At 31.4% G+C, this 23,046-nt stretch overlaps 1 protein-coding gene across 3 annotated transcripts; it reads left to right on the plus strand.

Moving 5' to 3' along the window:
• The first annotated feature begins 2,182 nt into the window (after positions 1-2,182).
• On the plus strand, positions 2,183-22,216 carry LOC110620050 (protein sym-1). Of its 3 annotated transcripts, none has more exons than XM_021763618.2 (8): positions 2,183-2,697; positions 4,701-4,788; positions 5,985-6,079; positions 6,417-6,489; positions 6,601-6,693; positions 6,784-6,870; positions 15,595-15,675; positions 21,902-22,216. In XM_021763618.2, exons 1-7 carry the CDS (start codon positions 2,309-2,311, stop codon positions 15,673-15,675), a joined length of 906 nt encoding a protein of 301 aa, XP_021619310.1. In that variant the 5' UTR covers positions 2,183-2,308; the 3' UTR covers positions 21,902-22,216. The 3 variants fall into 3 exon arrangements, with proteins under 3 accessions (XP_021619310.1, XP_021619309.1, XP_021619311.1); XM_021763617.2 differs by having other exon boundaries at positions 21,874-22,160; XM_021763619.2 differs by having other exon boundaries at positions 21,905-22,160.
• The last annotated feature ends 830 nt before the right edge of the window (positions 22,217-23,046 follow it).

The following is a 23,046-nucleotide window of genomic DNA, read 5'->3' on the forward strand; positions in this document are numbered from 1 at the left end:
ACATACATTGCTCAAATCATCAACAAAACCCATAAACTCAACTTAAAGCCTAACATGCATTTCTACCCCATAAAACAACTTAAAACTTGCTTAAAACACATAAGGAGCTTAATATCGGCTCTTACCTCTTGAAGATCGAGAGGGAGACGACCTAAACTTGGAGATTCATGAAAATGAGCTCCTGAGTTCCCAAAGCTCCAAAACTTGTTTCAAAAGTTCAAAACCTTCAATGCAAGCTTAAAACTCAAGAAAAATGGTGGGGATTTGAAGGAAGAACACTAGATTTGGAAGAGGGAGGTCGGAAGCTAGCTGTGGCCGAAAATGGGAGAAAGCTCGCCCATTTCGGCCAAGTGACCCTTTTATAGTGGCTGGCCAGGCCACGTTCGGGGGCCGAACTTGCCTCCGCATGCATGCCATGTTCGGCGGCCGAACCTGAACTTCCCTCACTCATGCTTTCGGGGGCCTAACGTGCCTCCAAAACGCATGCATGTTCGGCGGCCGAACTTGACTTTCGGCGGCCGAACCTGGGTTTTCCTCCAAAGACTTTTCATGCAAAAACTCATTAAATTTTCATACTTAAAACCATGAACTATCTTAAAACATTTTAAGAAAACATGTTTCTACCCTACTAGAGGCTTCCGACATCCGAGATTCCACCGGACGGTAGGAATTCCGATACCGGAGTCTAGTCGGGTATTACACGTTACTACTTGCAAGTTGATGCTGTTGGAGTTATATGGTCTCGTGGCTTTGCTTAAGGGCTTAATACCCTCCTTACTATGTAAAAAAATAAAATTAATTTTATAATGATATTCATAATTTAAATTTTAAAGTAAAAAAATCATGTGATACTATTAGTAGAAGTAAAATAAAATATTAATAAAATTTAAAATATTCTACATTATTAACGGTTAAAAATTTTATTTTTTTTAATGGAAATTAGAGATCGGAGGAGTAGATTGACACCTCTTAAATTTATTCATATACATTTATACTAGGTTAAATTTGTGAGCGTAAAAAAAAAAAATTCATAGTTAAAAATTATTATTGTAATGTTATAAATTATTTATTTATTTTTTGTTCAATATTATATTTGTTAAATTAAAATTTTACAAAAATATGATTTTAATTAAATTTTCAAAAGTTGTTATATTCAAATAATTTTATAAAAAATAATTTAAAATATTTAAAAATTATAAACTTTTTTTTTAATTTAACTGGTTTTTTTAATAAAATTTTGTTTTGAAGTATAATAACCATTTTTTTAAAAAAAATCAGAGATAAAATTAGTTAAAGTTTTAACTTCAAATAAAGCTAAAAATTTAAAAATATATTTAATAAAATTTAAAACTTACCTAAATTTGTAGATAAATCTTGGTAGAATAGAATTTAATTTAAATAATAAACTAATGTAATTAATTAATCTAATTAAAATTTTTAAGCCAATCTTTTCGTGCTTCTTTAAGATGTGGATAGTTGTGTATCTTAATATAAAAAAAATTAAAATTTTTTAATTCAATATTTTTTTAATTAATTAAAATAAAAAATTATTATTAAATAATCTAAACATGACATTTTGAGCATTTCCATCCGAAACAGTCAAACAGACCGACGGGTGTCCAAGCCTACTACTGCTACTGCTGGTGCCTAGACGTGGCATGGGCCGATTTCAATTTGAAATCGGTGGTTTGATTTATTTTTTAAGTTCAATTCAAATTAATTCAATTTAAAAATAAGTCGAAATAGTTTTAATTTTTAACTGTTCTAATTCAATTTCAGTTTTTAATGGTTCTAATTTAAATTTAATTTTTAATAATTTCAGTTTAGTTTCGATTTAATTTTAAAGTGATTATTATAAATTGTTAAAAAAATTTAAAATAAAAATTTAAGTAAAATATAAAAAATAAATATAAATTTTAAGTATTATTAAATAATATTTTATTGAATAAATAAAATGTATAAAATGTATATTTATATGATAAAAAATAAAATAATATTATATATAATATAAAAAATAAAATAATATTAAATTAAAAATAAATTTAATTTGATAATTTAACTTAATTATATATTAATATTAAGTGACTTATAAAATAATTTATTTTATAAAAAATCGAATCCAATTGCAAATCGATCGATTTCAATTTTAAGTTACAAAACGAGGACTGTAACCGATTAATCGATTTGGTTTACTGTTCAAACCGGACTGCGGCACGTCTACTGAGGTGGCTACTCTAAAACCTCCGCCGGCTGGAAGGTCTTCAAAAAAACTTAAAATTTGAAAGCTCCATTCTTGGTTCCTAGCAGAATGGTGACAAACCCCGTAGCTCTCGCCCCAAACTCTCAGCTCTTATGCCGTTTTCTGGTGTTTTCTAGCAGACCCCTGTTGCATTTTGGTCAAAAAGCTCAAGGGTCCTTCAAACCTGTTCAGATAGTTGGGTTTAGGGCTTCTTCGTCGTGCAGTTCCTATTTGTTTCCGCTTAATTCTACTCATGGGACTATGCTTAAGGACTTGAGATGTTCTAAGTTGGGATGGCAATTGAATTATGACCGAATTTGTGCTTCGGCTGTTTCAAATGGCGGCTCCGGTGGTGTTGGCGGGCTCGGGGGCTCTGGCAATGGGAATTCTGGCGGCAGCGGTGACAGTTGTGGCGGCAGCAGTGGTGATGGTGGAAATAGCTGGTCCTTTGTTTCATGGTAATGGACTATGAGTTATAGCATTTGACGCAAATATTTTGTGGGCAATACTTGACAAGTTATTGTTTGTCCTTTTTCTTTCTTTTGCGATGAGTAGTAAGGTGATCTCATATTGGTTGTGAAGCATGAAAGGAGTCCCCCTTTGATGGAAAACCAATAGCTAGTGGCTTATTTCATTTGTTTGGTTACTTTTGACAACAATTTTCTTTGAAATTCTATGGAAAGATATATTTTTTTTAATGGATTTTGGAATCAATGAAGTGAAAAGACCTTGAAAATAAACCATGAATAATGCTTTTAGACATTATTTTTCATTGATGCGTGCCTTTAATAGGCATGAACCTAAATATTACGAGGCAATGCCATAAGGATTGGGAGTTGGGTTATAGATATCCTTGGCCCTCTTCTTCCAGCTTCTTTTCCACTGTAGAACTACTAATTAGAAAGTTAGAAAATTGAGGACCTTGTGGAGAAGCGGTATAATTCAGATTCACAATGTGTCAAGAAAGTTCAGATTTAACAACCCTGAAGATAATTAACTTTTTTGAGACAAAAGACTGTGGATTTTTAATCATAATTAAATTAGTAGATTGAGTTGCTAAATACAATCTGTAATATGTTTCTAGAGTATGGTTGTCAAAGGAGACTTTTAAGGTTTATTTACCTGGGGAAAACTGAAAAAAAAAAGGGTTCCATAGCCACATGTGTCAGTTTTGCAAATGAAGAATTGGAACTATTTTTCTGGTTTTGCTGAATTTAACTAAGTGTTTTAGAAAACAATTTTAAGTTGTTTTCTACTTTTTGCTTTATAACAAAAGTTCTATTTTTCTAATTTTTTCTAAATGGAAAACATTGATGTTTTATAATCAAAATTATATTATAACATTTCATAATTGAAATGAAATAATTATTTAGGAAAAAGTTATTTACAATAATAAAAAATAACTTATATTATTATAAAATAAATTAGTGGACAGTAAAATTTTTTAAAAAGTAAAAGTAAGATTTTTAAATATTTTTACAATGATTTTTTTTTTTTTTTAATGTTGATAGACATGAAACACTTTCTTTAAAATTTTCTGAGTTAGAAAACTGTTTTCTGTTATCGACATGTCAATGTGTTTTCCATTTTCTTTTAAATTTTCAATGTAAAAAGAAAGTTCTCTTCAGTAGAAAATAGAAAATGTAAAGCAAAAAAACAATACTCCACAAGTAAACTCTCTCTTAGCTTAGGTTTTCAATGTTTGTCATTAGATGTGATGTTTAGTCCTCTATTATGCCAATGTTAGTTCTAGAAGGTCTGCATTTCAATGTTTGTCATTAGGTGTGGTGTTTAGTCCACTGTTATGCTAATGTTAGTTCTAGAAGGTCTACACTTCATTAGTCTTCTTCCTAAAATTTATAAGATTATCTAAGCAAGCTTTCTCAGCCTGTTTAAAACTATTCATGTGTGATAATATAACCTAATGCTGTTAGTAGAACTTAATTCAAAAGGATTTATAATACAGTTCATATGTTTGAAAACAATTTTGAAGTGATAAATTCTTCTGTTTCAAACAATTGAAAAGTAAAATGAATATATTTGTTTTCTTATTTACTACTAAAGTCACGTTTTAAGTTTATCACCTCACGCAAGGACAGCTAAGATGAACCAGTCCAGCTAGATAGTGCATGTGCAAAGATGCCAAATTTATATTTATTGATGCTTTGTGCCAAACTGCCAATTATGGTCATTTGCATGTTATTACAAAATGTTTTGAGGTCTAACATTTTATTTTCTCTTGTTAATTTGTATGTGGTTAATTTAATTATTTGCGGTTGTTTGACTTTTTTGTCTTCACTTAGTTGAGAGAGAAAAGGAGGGGGGTGGGGGTGGGGTGGTATTGAATTATCCAAATTTGTTTCACTTGTGTTTTTTGTGTGACTTGTGTCCCTCTTTATAAATAACAGAGATTAGAAGCATGATCCTTGTAATTTTAACATTAACATATATGTTACTACAGGTATTTGAATCTTCTTGCCAAGTATCCTGTGTTGACAAAAGCTTTGACATCTGCAATTTTGACATTTATTGGAGACTTGGTCTGCCAGGTAAATTTTCTAAATGCCAATAGTAGATACCTGAAATCAAATATTCAATTCTCTTCGGCATGATATTATTGTTTTTGTCATGTATATGCAATCTCCATGCATGTATCCATATGTATCTACTGTTATTTCTGTTGGTTAGATGGGGTAGATTAGAATTCATTGCCTTACGTGTTGTGAGCTTAATTAGTTGTTCTAAATATGGTCACATAAACAAATTGATCTTTAAGTTAATTCATCTTTGTCAGTTTTTGTGTAGTTAAAAAGAAGTTGTTTAGGTATCTGTGTATTCTCAAATTTTCGTATCTTATTTTTGGAAATGAGCTGTTTGGAGCACTTTGAGCAGCCAACTAATTTCGAGCCATCATGATCCTGTCAAATGATTGGGTGAATAAACCTCTGTGGCTGGCTGAAGGTGCCTGTGATATTCAAAGTCAGGGTGTCCTCTACAAGTGGTGTCATTTTGAATCAAGGGTGTGCCTTTGGTCTTTTTGGTTTGGATTGAACCGTAAAAACTGAAGACAGAGCAAAACTTTTGTTCACACTGAACCAAACTGAAATCATTAGATTGGTTTGGCGCGCGGGGACCAACATGTGGGCCCTAGCCCAGTGAGTTACTGCCCTGTTCTTCACTTTGGCGCGTGGAAGTTCTACTTTTGTTGGATAAGGGCTATGCAGATAAGAGCTTGGGGTAAGGTGGTGTTAAGTCCTGGTTGAGTGGGAGAAGAGAAGGTATAGTCACATCTTCAACTATGGTTTTACCTTTAGCAATGGTAGTGGGTAGTTCCTCAAAAGCTGCTAATATTGAGTGCAGTTTTCATTGTTAAGGCGGAGTTTGGTGACACCATCAGCAATAATGGCCATATTCTTCTCCACTATTTCAACTCTACCTCATTCTTGTTTGAGGGGGAGTGTTATAGATAGAATCTAAACTATGTCAAATATGCTCTTCCTAAATTAGATAGTATAATTATAAGGATACATTCCTATTTAGGATTAGTAGCCATAGAAGCTCTTGTATATGAATATTGTACCTATTTTCAGATCGATACACACAGAAAATATTATTATAAGGATTAAATATATTTTTGACTGCATGTTCCTGTTATGAGAGGAGAATTTTGAATGCTACTGTAGTAAATATGGACCATTTGTTTTGAATGCTACTGTACTAAATATAGACCATTTGTTTGCCTCAGCTGGTGATCGATCAAGTTCCATCTCTTGACGTAAAAAGGACACTTCTGTTTACTTTCTTGGGATTGGTACTAGTGGGTCCCACATTGCATTTCTGGTAATGTTTTTTATATTTATATATATATATAGAGAGAGAGTTACACATACACACACACTCTCTTCTCTTTTAATTTTTGTTTATCAATAGTGTAAGTTCACTATCCAATCTAAGTACACAGGAAATAAATAATATATATTTCCATGGGTTTACAGATTATAATTGATCCAGTTGTAATCTATAAATTGCCCATGCTAATTTAATTTATGGTCTCCACATCACACACTTTTTGATTTTGTTTTGCATTAGCTCTAACTCAAGTCATTATGCTTATTTTACCTGTCTTAATTTGCTCAAGAAAATGTTTATGCTTTTAGAAACTCCTTTAACTTCGTAGGTATTTGTATCTGAGTAAATTAGTAACACTGCCTGGAGCATCAGGTGCATTCTTGCGTCTCCTTGTTGATCAGGTGAACACCAAATATTTTCAGTTTGATCTTCATAATTTACATGGCTAAATAGTTGCTTTACACCCTGCTAAAGCCATAATCTGAACTGAATATGGTCTAATTTAATTGTAGTTCGTTTTTTCCCCGATTTTCATTGGAGTTTTCTTGTCTACATTGGTGACATTAGAAGGAAGGCCTGAACAAGTTGTCCCCAAGCTGCAACAGGTTGTATTAAATATACACATATCTGTTTCTTCTATATTTTCAAATCTGCCAAATCTTTCCTCCTCATAATCAGCTTCCATTTTTTTTTAGGAGTGGTTTTCTGCTGTTCTTGCAAATTGGCAACTGTGGATACCCTTTCAATTTCTGAACTTCCGATTTGTCCCACAGCAATTTCAGGTTTGAATTATATGGTATATTTATGATGGTTAGAGTTTTGTATATTTTGCTTGGCATAATGTTTAAAAATCTCACACAAGAGTCTGAGAGCCTTAAACCAAATTGATTTGCTTTTGCTTTGAAATGTTAAATGGAAATTTGGTTTCGGGATTAGAGAACTGCTGAAGTGCTATAATTTGCAACTTGTCTACAAAGACTACATAAGATCAATTCAACTATAAATACAAAGACTAGCTAAGAGGAGTTCCATTATGCATCAACAGTCCATTAGAATTTAGAAAAAGTTAGTGTTTGTTTAGTTGTTTAAAAACTAGGCTATCTATTTATAATTTAATAAATTTCAGCTGGGTTTGGTTTTTCTCCCTTGAAAAACTAAAAGAATTGGAATTATATATTAAAATATTTCTAGATTTTTAAAGGTTTTATGATTTCTAGGCATTTTTGGAGAAGAACCAGAATATTCCTTTTTAGGTAGAAAATAAAGAGTTAGTTAAAACAGCCCAACAATGATGTCCCACAATCTTGGTAACACAAATGGCATGGCAAACGAATTGTGGTGCATGTTGGGTTCTCGTGTTGAGGATCTTGTCACTGGGCGATGGACAATGGACAGGATAATCCGCTGATTGATGCCTTCCCTTTATTGCTGTTTCTGTCGTGAGGAACCTATGGTGGAGGATGACAGGATTCGTTAAGGGAATCCCAAATCTTAGACTCGTTGATAAAGGGGAGAGAGAGTCATACACCTCTATAGAGTTGTGTTAGAGAAATTCAGCTTGCTTTATTTCTGTTGACAGTGCTCTTTAAATAGAGGTTACATTGGCTGTAAAAGGAAAAGCAGAGATTTTGCCAAAATGCAAGCATATCTTATTACATAATTCTTGGCACGATTATCTGATTAATTGGGGTCATTATGCTGATTTGTTGGGATTAAATTGCTGTCATCTGCATCATGGAAATTGTGCTGATTTGCTGGAATCAAATTGCTGCCAGCTGTGTCCTTGATTGTTGCCGTCTTACAATTGTTTCCTTGTTGTTGTTTCTGTTGTGATTTGCGCTTTCCATATGCTCTGCCAACAAAGGCATCTGTAATAGCGCACCCCTATGATGCATACGACATGGCCTAGAAGGGACCCATCACTAGGATAAGGGGCAAGATGGTCTCCTTGCTCACGTGTGCACAAGGTTAAGTCATGTGGATGGGGCTTGGTTCAAACTAAGTGGAGGCTAGGGGTGGTGGCTAAGGTTGGAAGATATGGAGGCATGTAGCGCTTATTTGGGGTGAGTCTGAAAAGTCAAACCTAGGGCTAAAGGAGGGTGGGATGTTCATGGTTGTGTCTCCTTGTGTTGCTTGGTTTGAAAAGTCAACTCCAGCTCATTCTTGGAAGATTTTGTCCCTATCTTGGAAGGATTTGGTAAGTACCTATTTTAGTGAGGAAATTTTGCCTTTTCCTCCTAATTACATTAGCTAAATATTCCAAAATTATTTAGCTTAGTTTCCCTTACCAATGATTTTCTTCTCTTCTAATTTTAGTATAGAATAAAGCCCATAAATTAAGCCATAATGTAACCTGTACTTTTAGTTGATTTTTGTGCAATAATCAAGTGTTGCCTAATTTTTATCAGCCTTTACTTGTGGCAAATTAATTTGAAATGTATCACCTTCCTTTTTTGGTTGTGTGGCGTCGGCTATTTGAGATTGATTTTTCTTTGGGATGATTTATTTTATCAAAGAGTTTCAACTCTTATGTCTCCTTTTTCTACTTTTCCTTTCATTTTGATTTCACATAATTAGCCTTAAAAAGAAGCATAATAACCTTAGAGTATAGTATGTTCATTTTGGTTGTGGTTTTCTGTTTTTTATTTGATAAAAAAGAAACTTATTTGTGTATTACTGTTGTGTTTTTATTTTTACCACTTATTAGAAAATGTTTTTGAAATTAACAAAAAACTGAAAAACTACAAATATTGGTTTTCTTATATTGCAGAATCTATCAAATTATTATTTTTCTTTGTAACTCTTATCAAATAATCATTAACAATTTCAAAAATTTATTTTCATCAATTAAATTCATTTTTCTAAATACATATTCATTCAATTAATTTATAAAATATATTTTTATTTTATTATAATAAGAAAAATTTATTATTTAGTCCCTGTAATATGAAAACTCATTAATTAGATTTTAGATTTTAAAAAATGTATTAAAATGTCCTTAAGATTTTAAAAAACATCTATTAATTGGTCATTTTATTGGTTTTAGTTGTTAAATATGGTCCCTATAGTATGAAAAAACTCATTAGTTGGTTCCTCAGCTTTGTAAAAAGTCTACTAATTATTTTCTCCATATTGAAGGCATTTTAAACTTTTTTGCAAGGAAAATTTACTATTTAGTCCATGTAATATGGGAAAACTTATTAGTTAGTCCATCGGTTTTGAAAAATACATTAAAGCTCCTTTGAGGTATTAAAAAATATAGTAATTAGTCCTATTAGCTTAACCATTAAGTGTCTAATTATTTAGTTCATGTGGTAGGAAAAAATTTATTAGCTAGTCTCTTAATTTTGTAAAATATCTACTAATTATGCTTTTTGTATTGATGGCATTTTAAACTTTTTTTGCAACACTTGACAACTAAAATTGATGAAGGGATTAATTACTATATTTTTTAAAACTTCAAGGATGTTTTAATGTATTGTTTTAAAAATGAATTGATTAATTAGTGAGTTTTCCTATGCTACATAGACTGAATAGTAATTTTTCATTTTTGCAACATTTAACTACTAAAATTAATGCAGTGACTGACTACTAGACTTTTTAAAACTCCAAAGACATTTTGATATATTTTTCAAGATCCAAAGACTAATTAATGAGTTTTTCTATACTATAGAGACCTACTAGTAATTTGCCTATTTTTTAAAAATAATTTATTACTATTTTTATGTGCAACCATTTATAAAATTATTTGTATTCTTGATTTATTTTTAGATATTATTTTTTTTAAAATTATTATTTATTTTTATATAAAAATTTATAAACTTATTTTTATAGAAAACAATTTTAACGAAGTAAATAACAAAAATAAAAAAAATGCTTTTAGTTTTTAAAAAACAAAAATCTTATAGCTTTACTGAATGCACCCTTGGTTGGCGAACTTTAGCAAATTTGATTGAGATCTTGCTGCAAATCGAGTTAACCTCACAAGACACTTCATTGAATACCTTATTATTACATTTTGGTTTTTCCGAAGGCCATTGTACTACAAGTTTAGTTTTGCAATGCTTGGTTATGAACCAAGTTTTAAGTTTAACTTACAATTTTGTCCATGTAGTTTAGTAAAATCTTCAGTTTAGTCCATATATTTTTAAAACTCACTTATTTAGCCCTTAATATTTGAATAAATCTACAAATTAATCTTTGCCCTTAGAGTTACCATTAAATTGCTGTTAATTCTATAGAAGTGACGAAAATTCCCTTATGATATTTTTAACATGAAACAACTAAGTAATTGAAGTTTAGTAAAATCTACAGTTTAGTTCCTTGATTTAAATTTTATATATTGTTTTCAACAAATCATTCTAATATTTTTATGAATTGATCTTTAAATATTACTATTATTTACGAATGAGCATTTATAGTTTTACAAATTGATTTCTAACTATTATGCTTATTTACAAATGAATTACTAAATATTATAATTATTTTTGGATAAACCTCTACATTTTGCAAATTAATCCCTAAATGTTTTAATTATTTATGAATAAGTCCATATAATCTTACAAATTGATCTTTAAATTACAATTATTTACGAGTAAGCTCTTACATTTACAAAATAATCCCAAAATATAATTATTTAATAAGCCTTCTATTATACAAATTGGTCCCTAAATATTGTAATTACTTAAGAATAAACCTTATATTTTTGTGCATATTATAATTATTTATGATAAAAACATATATACTTTTATAAATCATTATAATATTTGGATATCAACTTGTAAAAATAAAATAGTTTATTCGTAAATACTTATGATATTAAGAGATCAGTTTGAAAAACTATAGGGCCTATTTGCAAATAATTATAATATTTAAGAATGATTTTACAAAAATATATGGGTTTATTTGTAAGCAATTATAATATTCAGTTATTAACTTAAATGTAGGGGCTTATTTATAAATAATTATTATATTAGAGATCAATTTGTAAAAGAATTGATATTTAGGGATCAATTTATAAAAAAAGCTTATTTGTAATTATATTTAGGGAACTATTTTGTTAAATATAAGGGTTATTCACAAATAATTGTAATATTTACGAATTAATTTTGAACAATACAGACTTATTTGTGTTTAAGTATAATACTTAGTGATCAATTTATACAATTATAGGTGTTTATGCGTAAATAATTGTAATATTAGAGATCAATTAGTAAAATAATTGTGTTATCTCTAGCTATTAGGAGGTTATAGGTGCTGTTTTATCTCAAGAGAAAAGAAGAAGCAGCTATGCACTTGTGTTATCTCTATCTTGCTTTGAGAAGCTACTTGTAGTTTATAGGTGCTATTTTATCCCAAGAGAAGAGATCCATAGCATACTTCAATGAAAAGCTATGTGATGCTAGGAGAAAGTGGAGCACCTATAATCAAGAGTTCTACTTCGAAGTTCAAACAATTATTTGAAGTTGGAAACAAGATAGTGTTGTTCCTAAGGCGGGACAGATTTCCTTTGGGCACTTATCACAAGTTGAAACTAAAGAAGCATGTCCCTTATACGATTGTTCCAATGACAATGCCTATGTTGTTGAGTTGTCAAAAAGTTTGAGAATCTCAAGGAGTTTCAATGTTGCTGATTTATATTCTTTCTATTCTATGAATGAGCCTTTGTATCTAATGACTTCAACTCGAGGTTGAGTTGTTCTCAAGTGGAGGAGAATAATATGGAGAATTGAGAGCAGATGTCTTCTATTTTAGAAAGGAATTTTTGGACTTCTATTTTGGCTAGAATTCTTTCTTTTTCTATTTCCATTTTATTTGAAATTCCTATATTATTTAGAATTCCTATTTAAACTTTCCTACTATTACTAGATTTGTTAAGAGTATTTTATTTTATTTAGAAAGCCACTTTGAAAATCCTAGTTTATTTCTATTTTGATAGGAGCTGTCTTCCTAAATTATAGAGTTCTATCTCTATCCTAATTAGGGCAATTAAAACTTTATAAATACCCTATTACCTTAATGTTATAGGGGTTCATAATTTGATTTTTATAAACAGAGAATTTCTCCCTTACCTATTCTTTCTTACAAGTGTGTGTATGAGTGTTAATTAACTATATTGTGTCAAAAAGATATGGAGATCTTTTGACTTTTCTTCACTCTATTGCTTTTTTCTTAGTAGTAGTAGTAATATAATAAATTATCTTGGTATTTGTAATTTAGAAATAAGATATTAATATTAGTATTAGTAATAAATAATAAAAATTAATATTTATTTATTTATTTATATATTTTATAATTATTTTATTTTTTATTTATATATATATATTATATTATTATTCTATATTCTATATTATAGTTATATTCTATATTTATATTTTATATCAAATAACATTATTATTTATTATATTTATATATTCTATTACATTATTCCATTATATAATAATTTGAAAATTTCTATATTATTTTATTATTTTTACTATCATTATTTAATTAATTATTAATTTTTATTATTATTAATTTTTTATACATAATAAGAAATTAATATTAATAATTTATCACTAACTATATTTTATACATTTTAATCTAACTAAAAAAATTAATATTTAGTTAGATTAAAATGTATAAACTATAATTGGTGATAAGACTTGAAAGAGGATATCACTCCATGATCACTCTTGCAATGACAATGTCATTGACATGTACCACAAGAACTATAATGCCAGATTGTCTGTAGAAGACCGAGTGTCATGCTTGCTTATTTTCAATTCAAACTCTTGAACAACTTCATTAAACTTGTGAAACTAAGCACGAGGACTTTGCTTGGAACCATAAATCTCAGACGACAAACCTTCCCATACTCCCTCTGAGCAATAAAATTGGGTGGTTGCTCCATATATACTTTTTCTTGGAGATCACCGTTAAGAAATGCATTCTTGATGTCCAGCTAGTGTAAGGGACAATGTTGAGAAGCATATATGGAATTGTGGATATATATAGAGGAATTGACGCCAATTTAGCCTCTAGAGAGAAAGTGTTTGAATAATCTACTCTAAGTTTGTACATATCCTTTAGCTATAAGCCTAAGAAGAACTTTTGGGAGAGAATTTTTTAATCATATTTCTATGTTAATTTTATAGAGCTAAATACATCTCTATTTATACAAGAGTAAGAAGCCTAACTAGAAAAATTTACAAGAGGAAACAAATCAAATTTATCAAATCTATCAAATCTCTACAATTAAGGCTAAAATCCCTACACAACTAAGAGCAAAATCAATTTTATCAACACTCCAAGTTGGCGCATGGATATCACACAATCTAATTTGCAAATCAAGTTGTGATAGGTTCTATTGTGAAGCCCTTTGGTGAACACATATTTTTTTTTTTTGAAGTCACATGAACTAAGTTCAAGACACTACCGAAAGAGTAGTCCAAGTGGTGTTGTTGCGCTGAGTACTGGAATAACCCATGTTTCCAATCTTCATTTTGGCAAACGCCATTTGAGATAGTTTATGGCAGACCTCCTTTTTCAGGGGAGACCATGGTTTTAAATTGTGGCTTCTGATTGCGTTCGCAGTCATTGTCAAGGGATACACAATTATATGGTAAGCTTAACATGTCAAAATAATGACTATAAATCTATCATTCTTTAAACACCCTTTTCTTTAATTAATTTTTAGGTAGAATAATTATGCATACTTTAAAAAATTTTCAAGGGGTGAATTTGTCAGTAACGGCCGTTATTGGTACGTAACATCTTGCAAATTACAGGAGACCATGAAATGAGTAACGGTCGCACAAATTCCCATTACATAATGTTGTTTGATTCAATAGGGGAGACCAAAATTGAGGCTATATCTCAGCAGCTGTAGGATCATGATGATATTTTTTGTCACATTAAATTTAACCTTCATTGAGCTCAACATCCAATGAAAAAGTATGCAGACAAAAGGCAAAGATAACTTGAATTCGCCATAGGAGAGCTAGTTTTTCTCAAGTTGCAGCTGTATAGACAGACCTGTTCTAAGTTATCAACTCGTTATTATGGGACGTTTGAGATCATTGGTCCAGTAGGGGCTGCAGCATACAAACTCAAACTTCTTGCTTCATCAAAGATACATCCTGTCTTTCATATTTCCTAATTCAAGAAAGTGGCAGGAGAATGTCAAATAGCCAAGGAATTGCCAATTTCTTTGGATGAACAAGAAGAGCAAATGGTTGAGCCTAATCAAATTTTTGGAACTCGACAAATTCATCATCATAATCAGCTGGTTCCACAAGTTCTAGTGCAATGGAAGAGACAATCTAATGATGAGGCCTCTTGGATAGACAAAGCATATTTTCAAGGATAATTCCCTTACTGACTTGAGGACAAGGCTGATTTAAAAGAAGGCGCCAATGATAAGTGGACCCAAAATGAAATTGTAAAATCTATAAGGCCTTTCAAAATTTGTGCTAGAAGCCAAAAGGGCATTAGATAGAAAGGGGAATATTTGAGTCTCTAAATGAAATGACTGTTGCAGAAATAACTGTTGTGAAAATAAAAGGAGCGAAGGGATACCTGTCATCGATTAGTTACCAAGAAAGATTCAGCTCCAGCATTTAAGGGAGGTGTAGGAGGACAGAGGGTATCTTTTTATCAAGCAAGAACTTTGGAGGGCAGAGCATTTTCAGTCAGCAGAGGAGTTTTTTTTTCTCCTGGAAGGCAATACAGCGTTATTGGAATCCTATCTTTTTCGTTTTCTTCTCTTATTTGAGTTGCGTTGAGTTAATGCTGGGAATTTGCTTGTAAACCTCACTCTCACTAGCAATACAACTGAATAGGCCCTGCTCTTGGATCTTATTGTCTCCAGATTTCTTTTATTAGATCTCTTTATCATCCCCTTACTCTATCAAGATCATTCTCAATTCTCTAGTTAACACTGCTGTATCATCCATTAAAGCTTTGAAACTGCCATTACTCAAGCTGCCAAGCATCACAGTGGTCCCTCCAAGTTCCAAGTAGATCACCCTTTTGTTGTTTCATCCTTGTCTCAGGCTCTGCTTGTGAAAAAGTTCAACCCCACCTTACAACATTTATTTTTTCTTTGTAGTTTTGATATTATTAAAATTTCATCATTATGAATACTGTACAGCAAAATTCCCCTTGCCCCCCCCCCCACCCTTTTCAGTTAGTTTCTAAAGAGGAGTGTTTCAATTATTTGATCTGGTGGTGTTTGGATTTCATTAATAAACCATTAGGTTGGATATGAATGAACGCTGAGACGATTTGGCAAGAAGTAACATGTTCACACTTGCAAATGTTGCAAATCCTAATGTGCCTATAGTCCGTAGCACAATTTACCATTGTACTTTCACTAAAGTTTTTCACCTAGTATGATTTATATGTAGGTTGCTTATTTAGCATGACACTATTGTTGTGTTTTCATATTTGCATTAGTTTTCCTAATGTTTTGACTGAATTTTATTTCACTGCTCATTTTTTTCCTTGTGAAATTATAATTTCAGGTTCTTGCTGCTAATGGTATTGCTTTAATTTGGAATGTAATTCTCTCATTCAAAGCTCACAAAGATGTTATCCCAAAATAGGTATGTCTAATTTTGAAGAATCCTTGCAACCTCTTATGCCAGTCTATAATGGGTTACTCCATTTTTCTTATCTCATTTCTTCACATGAATTTTGGTAAATTTTACATCACTTTTCTTTCATCAATAAACGTTGTTATTAAAGTTGCAAGTTACCTGTGAGGTATAAGAGGGTATTGGAATCTAGTTAAAGGTAGCAATTACCATGCATACCCATTTCTTGTCCATCCATTTAAAATGGGGTGTGATATAAGGATTATACATGAAATGTGAATGAGCAAGTAAATAAGAAAACCTCTATTAACATGGGTGGATTGACTTGCCCTTAGTTTTTTTTTTTATTTTTTGGGTCCTCTTCCTTGCCTCTTGCAGACAGAGGGATCAAGTGATGCATCCCACTTTGTTGGAAAGGGTGATCTTGATTGTTACATATATATGGGTTTGCAACACTCCCTATGCAAGCTAGTTTTTAATGTGGAGTTAGGCAGACTCATATCATTTGGTATCAAAGCCTCATCTTGTCTAGCTCATTGGCCATAAATCCTGGTCCTCTGCGTGAGGACATGTGTTAGCGTACCCAAGTTCAGTTGTCATTTTCTTGAGTCGTTAATTGTTGTCCAATTTTGAAGAGTCATGTTCTTAGTGGTTAAGCCATGTTCTCAGTAGTCAACTCACATTCTTAGTGGTTAACCCATGATGTGGACGACGCAACTTAGTTTTTGCTTTTTCTTAGACGTAGAAGGGTGATTCACTGTTTTTAGGAGATGATTATATCTGCTACTTATATTTAAAGTGCAACGACTCAATAAAAGAATTATGAGAAAATTTTTTAAAAGTTTTTTAGTACTTAAACTCAAGAGATTTTTAGGTTCTCTCCAAGGAGCCTATTCCACTACAACCATAAATAACAAAAGAAAATTTCATCCCCAGAAATTCCAACAAAGATCCATAACCCGATCCATTTCTTAGGACCCTGACATTTTGGTATCAGAGTTGAGGGTTATGGGCGACTCAATCTAACAGCAAATTGATCGAATTCTTGCCTTGTTCTTGGAGGAGTAAGTTGCCAAAAAGGCTCGCTAAGAAGAATTAAATGCTAAGTTGGAATCTCTTACCCATGACATTACGAGCTCCAACCCAACACTTGTGATGGGGGAAGTAGCCATTCTCGCACATCCAGAGGCAAGGGAGTAGAAGAATCAACGGGTTTAGATAATTTAGACAATGGGGTACAACTGTTCCAAAATTTACCAAATTAGATTTTCCTCATTTTAATGGTCAAGAAGATCCATTAGGATGGCTAAGTAGGTGTGAGCACTTCTTTCGACACCAATAGACCTCTGCAGAAGAAAAGATTAGTCTGGCTTCTTTTCGTTTGGAAGGTACAACTCAATTGTAGTTCTTGTAGTTAATGTAGGATTGTCTTAACTTGACTTGGGAAGAGTTTAAGCACCAATGTAATTTCCGTTTTGGGCCATCAATTCGTAGAAACAAATTGGAGGAGCTAGCAAAATTAAAGCAAACAGGAACAATTGCGGATTGCCAAATCCAATTTGGGGTTCTCGTCTCTCGCGCTTGAAATCTCATCCAGGACAAAAAAATACTACTTCTTCTCAATGGGTTGTAAAATACATTTCTGTGGATGTGGAACTTTACCAACCAACAAATCTAGTCACAGCCATGAGCATGTCAAGACTCTATGAATAGAAAAATTGATCCATATGTGTTGCAAGTTCTTCGATCAATCATTCATCTCAATAAACAACGGAAGTAAAAGGTACCCAAATAATTAAGCACTTAAATTACGATGAGATGGAGGAATGACAAAAAGGACTTTGTTTTATTGTGATGAGGTCTTTGTTCGAGGACACCTAAGAAACTATTATGACTGGATTTACAGATAATGACTCAGGAGATGTCGCAACAGACCAGCTATTGGTTGTACAATTCTCAGATTTCATGAGTTTGTGCTTGAGGACAAGCGCATTGAAGAGAAGGGTAGTAATGTTAGCATACCCAAGTTTCAATATTGCTGCCAGGTTTCAGTTGTCATTTTCTTAAGTTGTTAATTGTTGTCTTATTTCTAAGAGTTCTGTCCTTAGTGTTAGGCCATGTTCTTAGTGGTCAATCTATGTTCTTATTGGTTTACCCATGATGTGGATAGGGCAAGTTAATTTTTGTTTTCCTCAGTAGCAGAAGGGTAATTCTCTATGTTGCTTAGTGGTTCCCTATTTTTAGGAGATGGCCTGTTCTATTGCAACCATAGTTCGCAAAAAGAAAATTGTCTCCAAAAGTTCCAGCAACAAACCCATAAGCAGATCCATTTCTAAGTACCCTAACAACATGCCGTTTAAAGGGGTCAGAATGATGTGTCCTATATTGGATAGAACGGGTGGTTTTTGGTGTTATATATGTGAGTTTGAAACCCTTTCATTACAAGCTATAGCTGTTGGGTAAGAGTTACGCATAGAGGGGATGTCAACATTGCTCTCATGAAGGTGAGAATCACATCTTGTGGATGAGGATTATTGTTTAGCTGTCCAAACCAGCCAAATACTCGATGAATTTAATTGCTACAATGGGAGGTTAACATATTTTATTTTAGAAAATAAAAAAGATTTGTGGTCATAAATAATATTTATTTTAAGTTTTGATTTTTTTTTAAAAGTGGAATATAAATGTTCATTTAGCAAATTATAAAATATCAATTTAATTGTAACTTTAGATATTTATTTATTCTAAATTTTTATCGATATGATGTATGATTTTTTTCTAACACCTAACAATTTCTTGTTAAAGTGCCTATTTATTTTTGTTTTTGTTTTATAATAGAGGTTTTAGTTGTACATGTAGTTATAAGAATATTGTTTGATCCAAATCAAGGTCTAATGTTTATTTTAATTTTCTTTTTTGAAAAAAAAAAAAGTTTAAAGAATAAACTTCCGTTTATTTGTGGAAAATAACTTATATTTGAAAAATATTTTTCGTGAAAAATATCTTCTCACAAGATAACTTCTCATTGCTTGATTTTAACTTAAAAAATAAAATTTATTAGCAAATTTATATGTAGAGCTCTTACTAAAGATCTGAACGTGTGTAAAATGATTCTTCTTTTCAAAAGAGAGAGTCATTTTTCTTAAAATAGCTTATTTTTTTTCTTTGACTAGGAAAATATTTTTTGATGACTAAATTTTTTGAGTACTCTAAATGCTAGAAAATATGGAAAATATTTTTCGTTGAACAAATAGAGCCTAAATGCATATATCAGTTCACCTTATGAAGTTCTGTCGGAGCTATAAATAAATGTAAAAATTCTTTTGCAGAAGAGAATGAAAGGACTACTTGTTTCTTTGTCAAAAGGATTAATATCTAATCAATCAATACAAGCATATTTTTTTGTCAAAATCAGGATTTAACTTGTACAATTTTATAAGCTTACATGCTAAAATCAACTGAATGAGTTAATGCTTTAGAAAATCACATTCCTAAATGAGGATAAAGTGGATGTTGGACGCATTAAAATTGGTGGAATCACAATTTTTATTATTGAGATTACATTAGTTTCAGTTCACTAATGAAACGTGGGCTAAAGTAACGAATTTTTAAAGCCCAATATGAAAGATAGATATCCAGCCCAAGTAGATGTTGAAATGGTGCATTTTTCCCGCATTATACCGTAAAGAGAGACTGATAAAGTTAGGTTCACAAATGAAGAAAGAGTCTTTAGTCACAAAGAGGTTCTCCCTCTTCCTCAGCTCCTTCCTTGCAGTTTGCAGTATCAACTGCTTCTTCGGTGCAACTTCTCCTTGGCAACTATCCATACTTTCTTAATCTTAGTTGCAGTTTCTCTTCGAATTTGGAGGTCCAGAAAACAGGAATCCAGGCTCAAGACAATTGAGAGTATATTATAGAAGAGAAGAGGATTAGAAGAGAAAAGGAGATTCTAGTGACATGCAGAGGACATTAAGTGGCAAAGACGTCATTCTGTTAGAGAGATTTGTGGAGGCCTTGCCCCATGGAGATACTAGCAAAATAGAGGAGCTAGAGACTGTCACATATAGAGGAAAGAAATGGAGATGGAGAGAGGAAGAATTTGGAAGTTAGCAAATTGGAGTGAAAAGGAAGTTGACTAGTTTTGGAGGGAAAAGAAGTCCAGTTGTTAGAGAATTTGGAGGCAATTTTTGTAGTCAAGTGTATAAATAAGAGAAATACATGTATTAGAAAGGCATTCAAGAATCAATAACAAAATTACCTTTTTCTCTCTGAATTCTATTTTCTCTTGTCACATGAATCTGTCTATTCTCTTCTCACCTAAATCTATTATTCTTCTTCTCATCTCTGTTACTTCTTTCTGATCCCTAGATTCCATTTGCAGTTTCTGTTTTTGACAAATTGGTATCAGAATCCTGTTCTGATGTGCCTGCTTCAAACCTTCTACTAGAGTCGCAATTCTGGCCAGATCAATGGGAGTCTTTTGAAATTCCAGAATTCTAGGGTTTCTAGTCCTCTTCCTGATTCTCTAGTTCTTCCTCTTTCTCTTCTCTTATTTTCTCTCTATTATGTTCTCCATCTATTTCTCATCTCTCTGAAATAATTTCTCTATTCTCTATTATGTGGAGGCTAAAACAGGTCTGGTTCCTAATTCTCATTTTTTTTTCTTCTTTCTTTAAATTCTTGGAATCCTTATTTCTTTCTCAACTTTTCTTCACTACTCCTATAATTCTTCTTCTCAAGAAACAAAAATTTCCAACATTCTACTTGGCCGTCTACAAAATGATCATGGAAGCCTAATCCTGGGAGCAGAAGTTAATAGGATGATGGAAATTATGGACAGAGGATTAAAAAGGTATGAAGATTTGATGGAACAAAAATTGGAGAAATTTGAGAAATCATAAGAATATATCGATTCTCTTTAGGAATGTATAAATATATACTATTCTATCTATCTAGGAATACAAATCCTATATTAAATATGAATAACTTTTCATAACGCTCCCTTTGATTGTAGTTTGGAATCTCATTAACAATCCACATTATCAATTGCAACTTTTACCCAATTCTGAGACATTACAGCTGAGGAACATGCTGGAAGTTAACATTTGCTATCCAAAATTCAGGAAATTAACTTGCCAGCCGAGGTTGCTATTCTCATATTCTTTGGAAGTTAGCAAATTGGATGGGTAAGGAAGTTAAGCTAGTTTTGGAAGAAAGAGAAGTTTAGTAGTTAGAGAATCTGTTGGAGACAATTATTGTGGTCGAATGTATAAATAGGAGAAATACCTGTATTAGAAAGGTATTCAAGAATCAATAACAAGATTGCCTTTCTCTCTCCCAATTCTATTTTCTCTTCTTACCTAAGTCTATCTAATTCTCTTCTCATCTGAATTTATTCTTCTTTCTCATCCCCATTTTCTATTCTCAGTTTCTATTCTTGACAAAGACACATATAAAGGGGAGCATGTTTAACTATCTTAATTTGCAGCAGCGTAGCTGGGGCTAGCTCTGCTAGTCTGGGAGACCATTCTCGTGGGATTTATGTTTCCAATTTCTTGTATTGGCTTTGTAAGTTTGGGTGAAACCAAAAGTGAGAATCTGTAATTTTCAAAAGCATTTGTGCCGTTTCTAAACTCAATATGAGATTACAGTTCCCCAATTTCAATTTATGTTAGCTCTGTTTCTAATTCTATCAAATTGGTTCGGCCTACTACTACCAGCTCCTCAAAATCTCTCTAACTAGAATGATGTCTTGCCAGCTGATGTTCTCTGCATATTACTAGAATCTTCTTTTCTGTTCTCTTCTAACTCTTCATTCTCTTCTGCAATATACTCTCAATTGTCTTGAGCATGGATTCCCTTTTTCTGGACCTCTATCATAATTTGTTTTTGGGTCTATATGCTCTTCTTTATTTCTGTGGTTTGAGATTATTGCTGATGGAAAACCTTGGACAGTCGAAGCATCCTTTTTATCTATATCTGGTAATTAGAAATTCCATAGATGCACATTATTCTTTGGCTATTGCAGAGAAAGTTGAAGTCATTGATTTTTTTATTTTTCCTTCATGGCTGTGGTGGGTGTGATGACTCCCTCGTAAATGCTTGAGTTGATCAAATTTAATTTTATCTCGAATTGCTGCCTGTACTTCAGTGTTTCAGTCAGATTATGGTTGCATTTTTGTAATCATAATGTATTGTGATTTTAAGGGATTTCTTTGGATTCGTGGCTTAACAGCAGACATAACTGCCGTCCCACACGGCGGCCATTTGGAAGGCGAGTATGGGTAGCTGTAATAAAAATTTTGTCTCATTTCTCCAGCGAGAGCTATTCACCGGTAGATGCTCCTCCTTGGATGTTCCTAATAGTTATTTACAGAGGTTAGTGTTAGTACCTGTATCATCATCTTCGGCTACTTCAAAATTGGGATGTGGAACCATTATCATTGTAAAAACATGAGGCTTTTTTTATTATTTTATTATTTTTGCTTCTTTACATTTCACTGGTGACAATTACTGTGTGGTCTTAAAGGTAGATTTGTGTGTTTTTAAATGTTGTGAAAATTTGTTTACTATATATATATATAGACAGATAGTATATATATAGACAGATACGGAGGATGAACATACGGTCGGTTCGGTTTAAAATCGAATTGAATTGAATAAAATTGAAATTTTAATATTTATAAAAATCAAATCGAATTAATTTTAATTAGAAATCGAATCGAAATGAATTGGTTTGATTCAATTCGATTCGATTCGGTTTGAATTTTTAATAGATTTTTTATTTTCTACACTTTATTTTTTATTTTTAGTATTTTAAAATTTAATTGAAATATTTTAATATTAATATGATCTAGTTTCTCTGTATTATTAAAAATAATATATTATTATCATTAATCCGTTTGGTTTGGTTTTTTTGATTTTTTTCTAATTAAAATCGAATTGAATCGAAATAATTGAAATTTTAAAACTGAAAATCGAATTGAAATAAATAAAAATTGAATTAAAATTTTCAATTTGAATTGAATAAAAACATTAGATAGAGAGAAATTTTAAAATTGAAAATCGAATCAAATTGAAATAAATAAAAAATTAAATTAAAATTTTAAATTAATTTGATTCGATTAAATTTTTCAATTTGAATCGAATATAAACATTAAATAAAGAGAGCGTTTTGAAGATAAAATTATAGAATTGACTTCAATAGATTTTACCATCCAAGAAGGTTAAAATAGCGAACGAGTTTGATAATCATATTTTAAAGGTACTCAACTTATTTTTTATTATTTAATTTTAATTAATAAAAATAAAATATATTAATATATTTTTTTATAAAAATGTTAATAAAATTTTTACTAAGTGTAGAAAAATAACTATCTT

This window comes from Manihot esculenta, chromosome 8 (assembly GCF_001659605.2).
Source record: "Manihot esculenta cultivar AM560-2 chromosome 8, M.esculenta_v8, whole genome shotgun sequence".
NCBI lineage: Eukaryota > Viridiplantae > Streptophyta > Magnoliopsida > Malpighiales > Euphorbiaceae > Manihot > Manihot esculenta.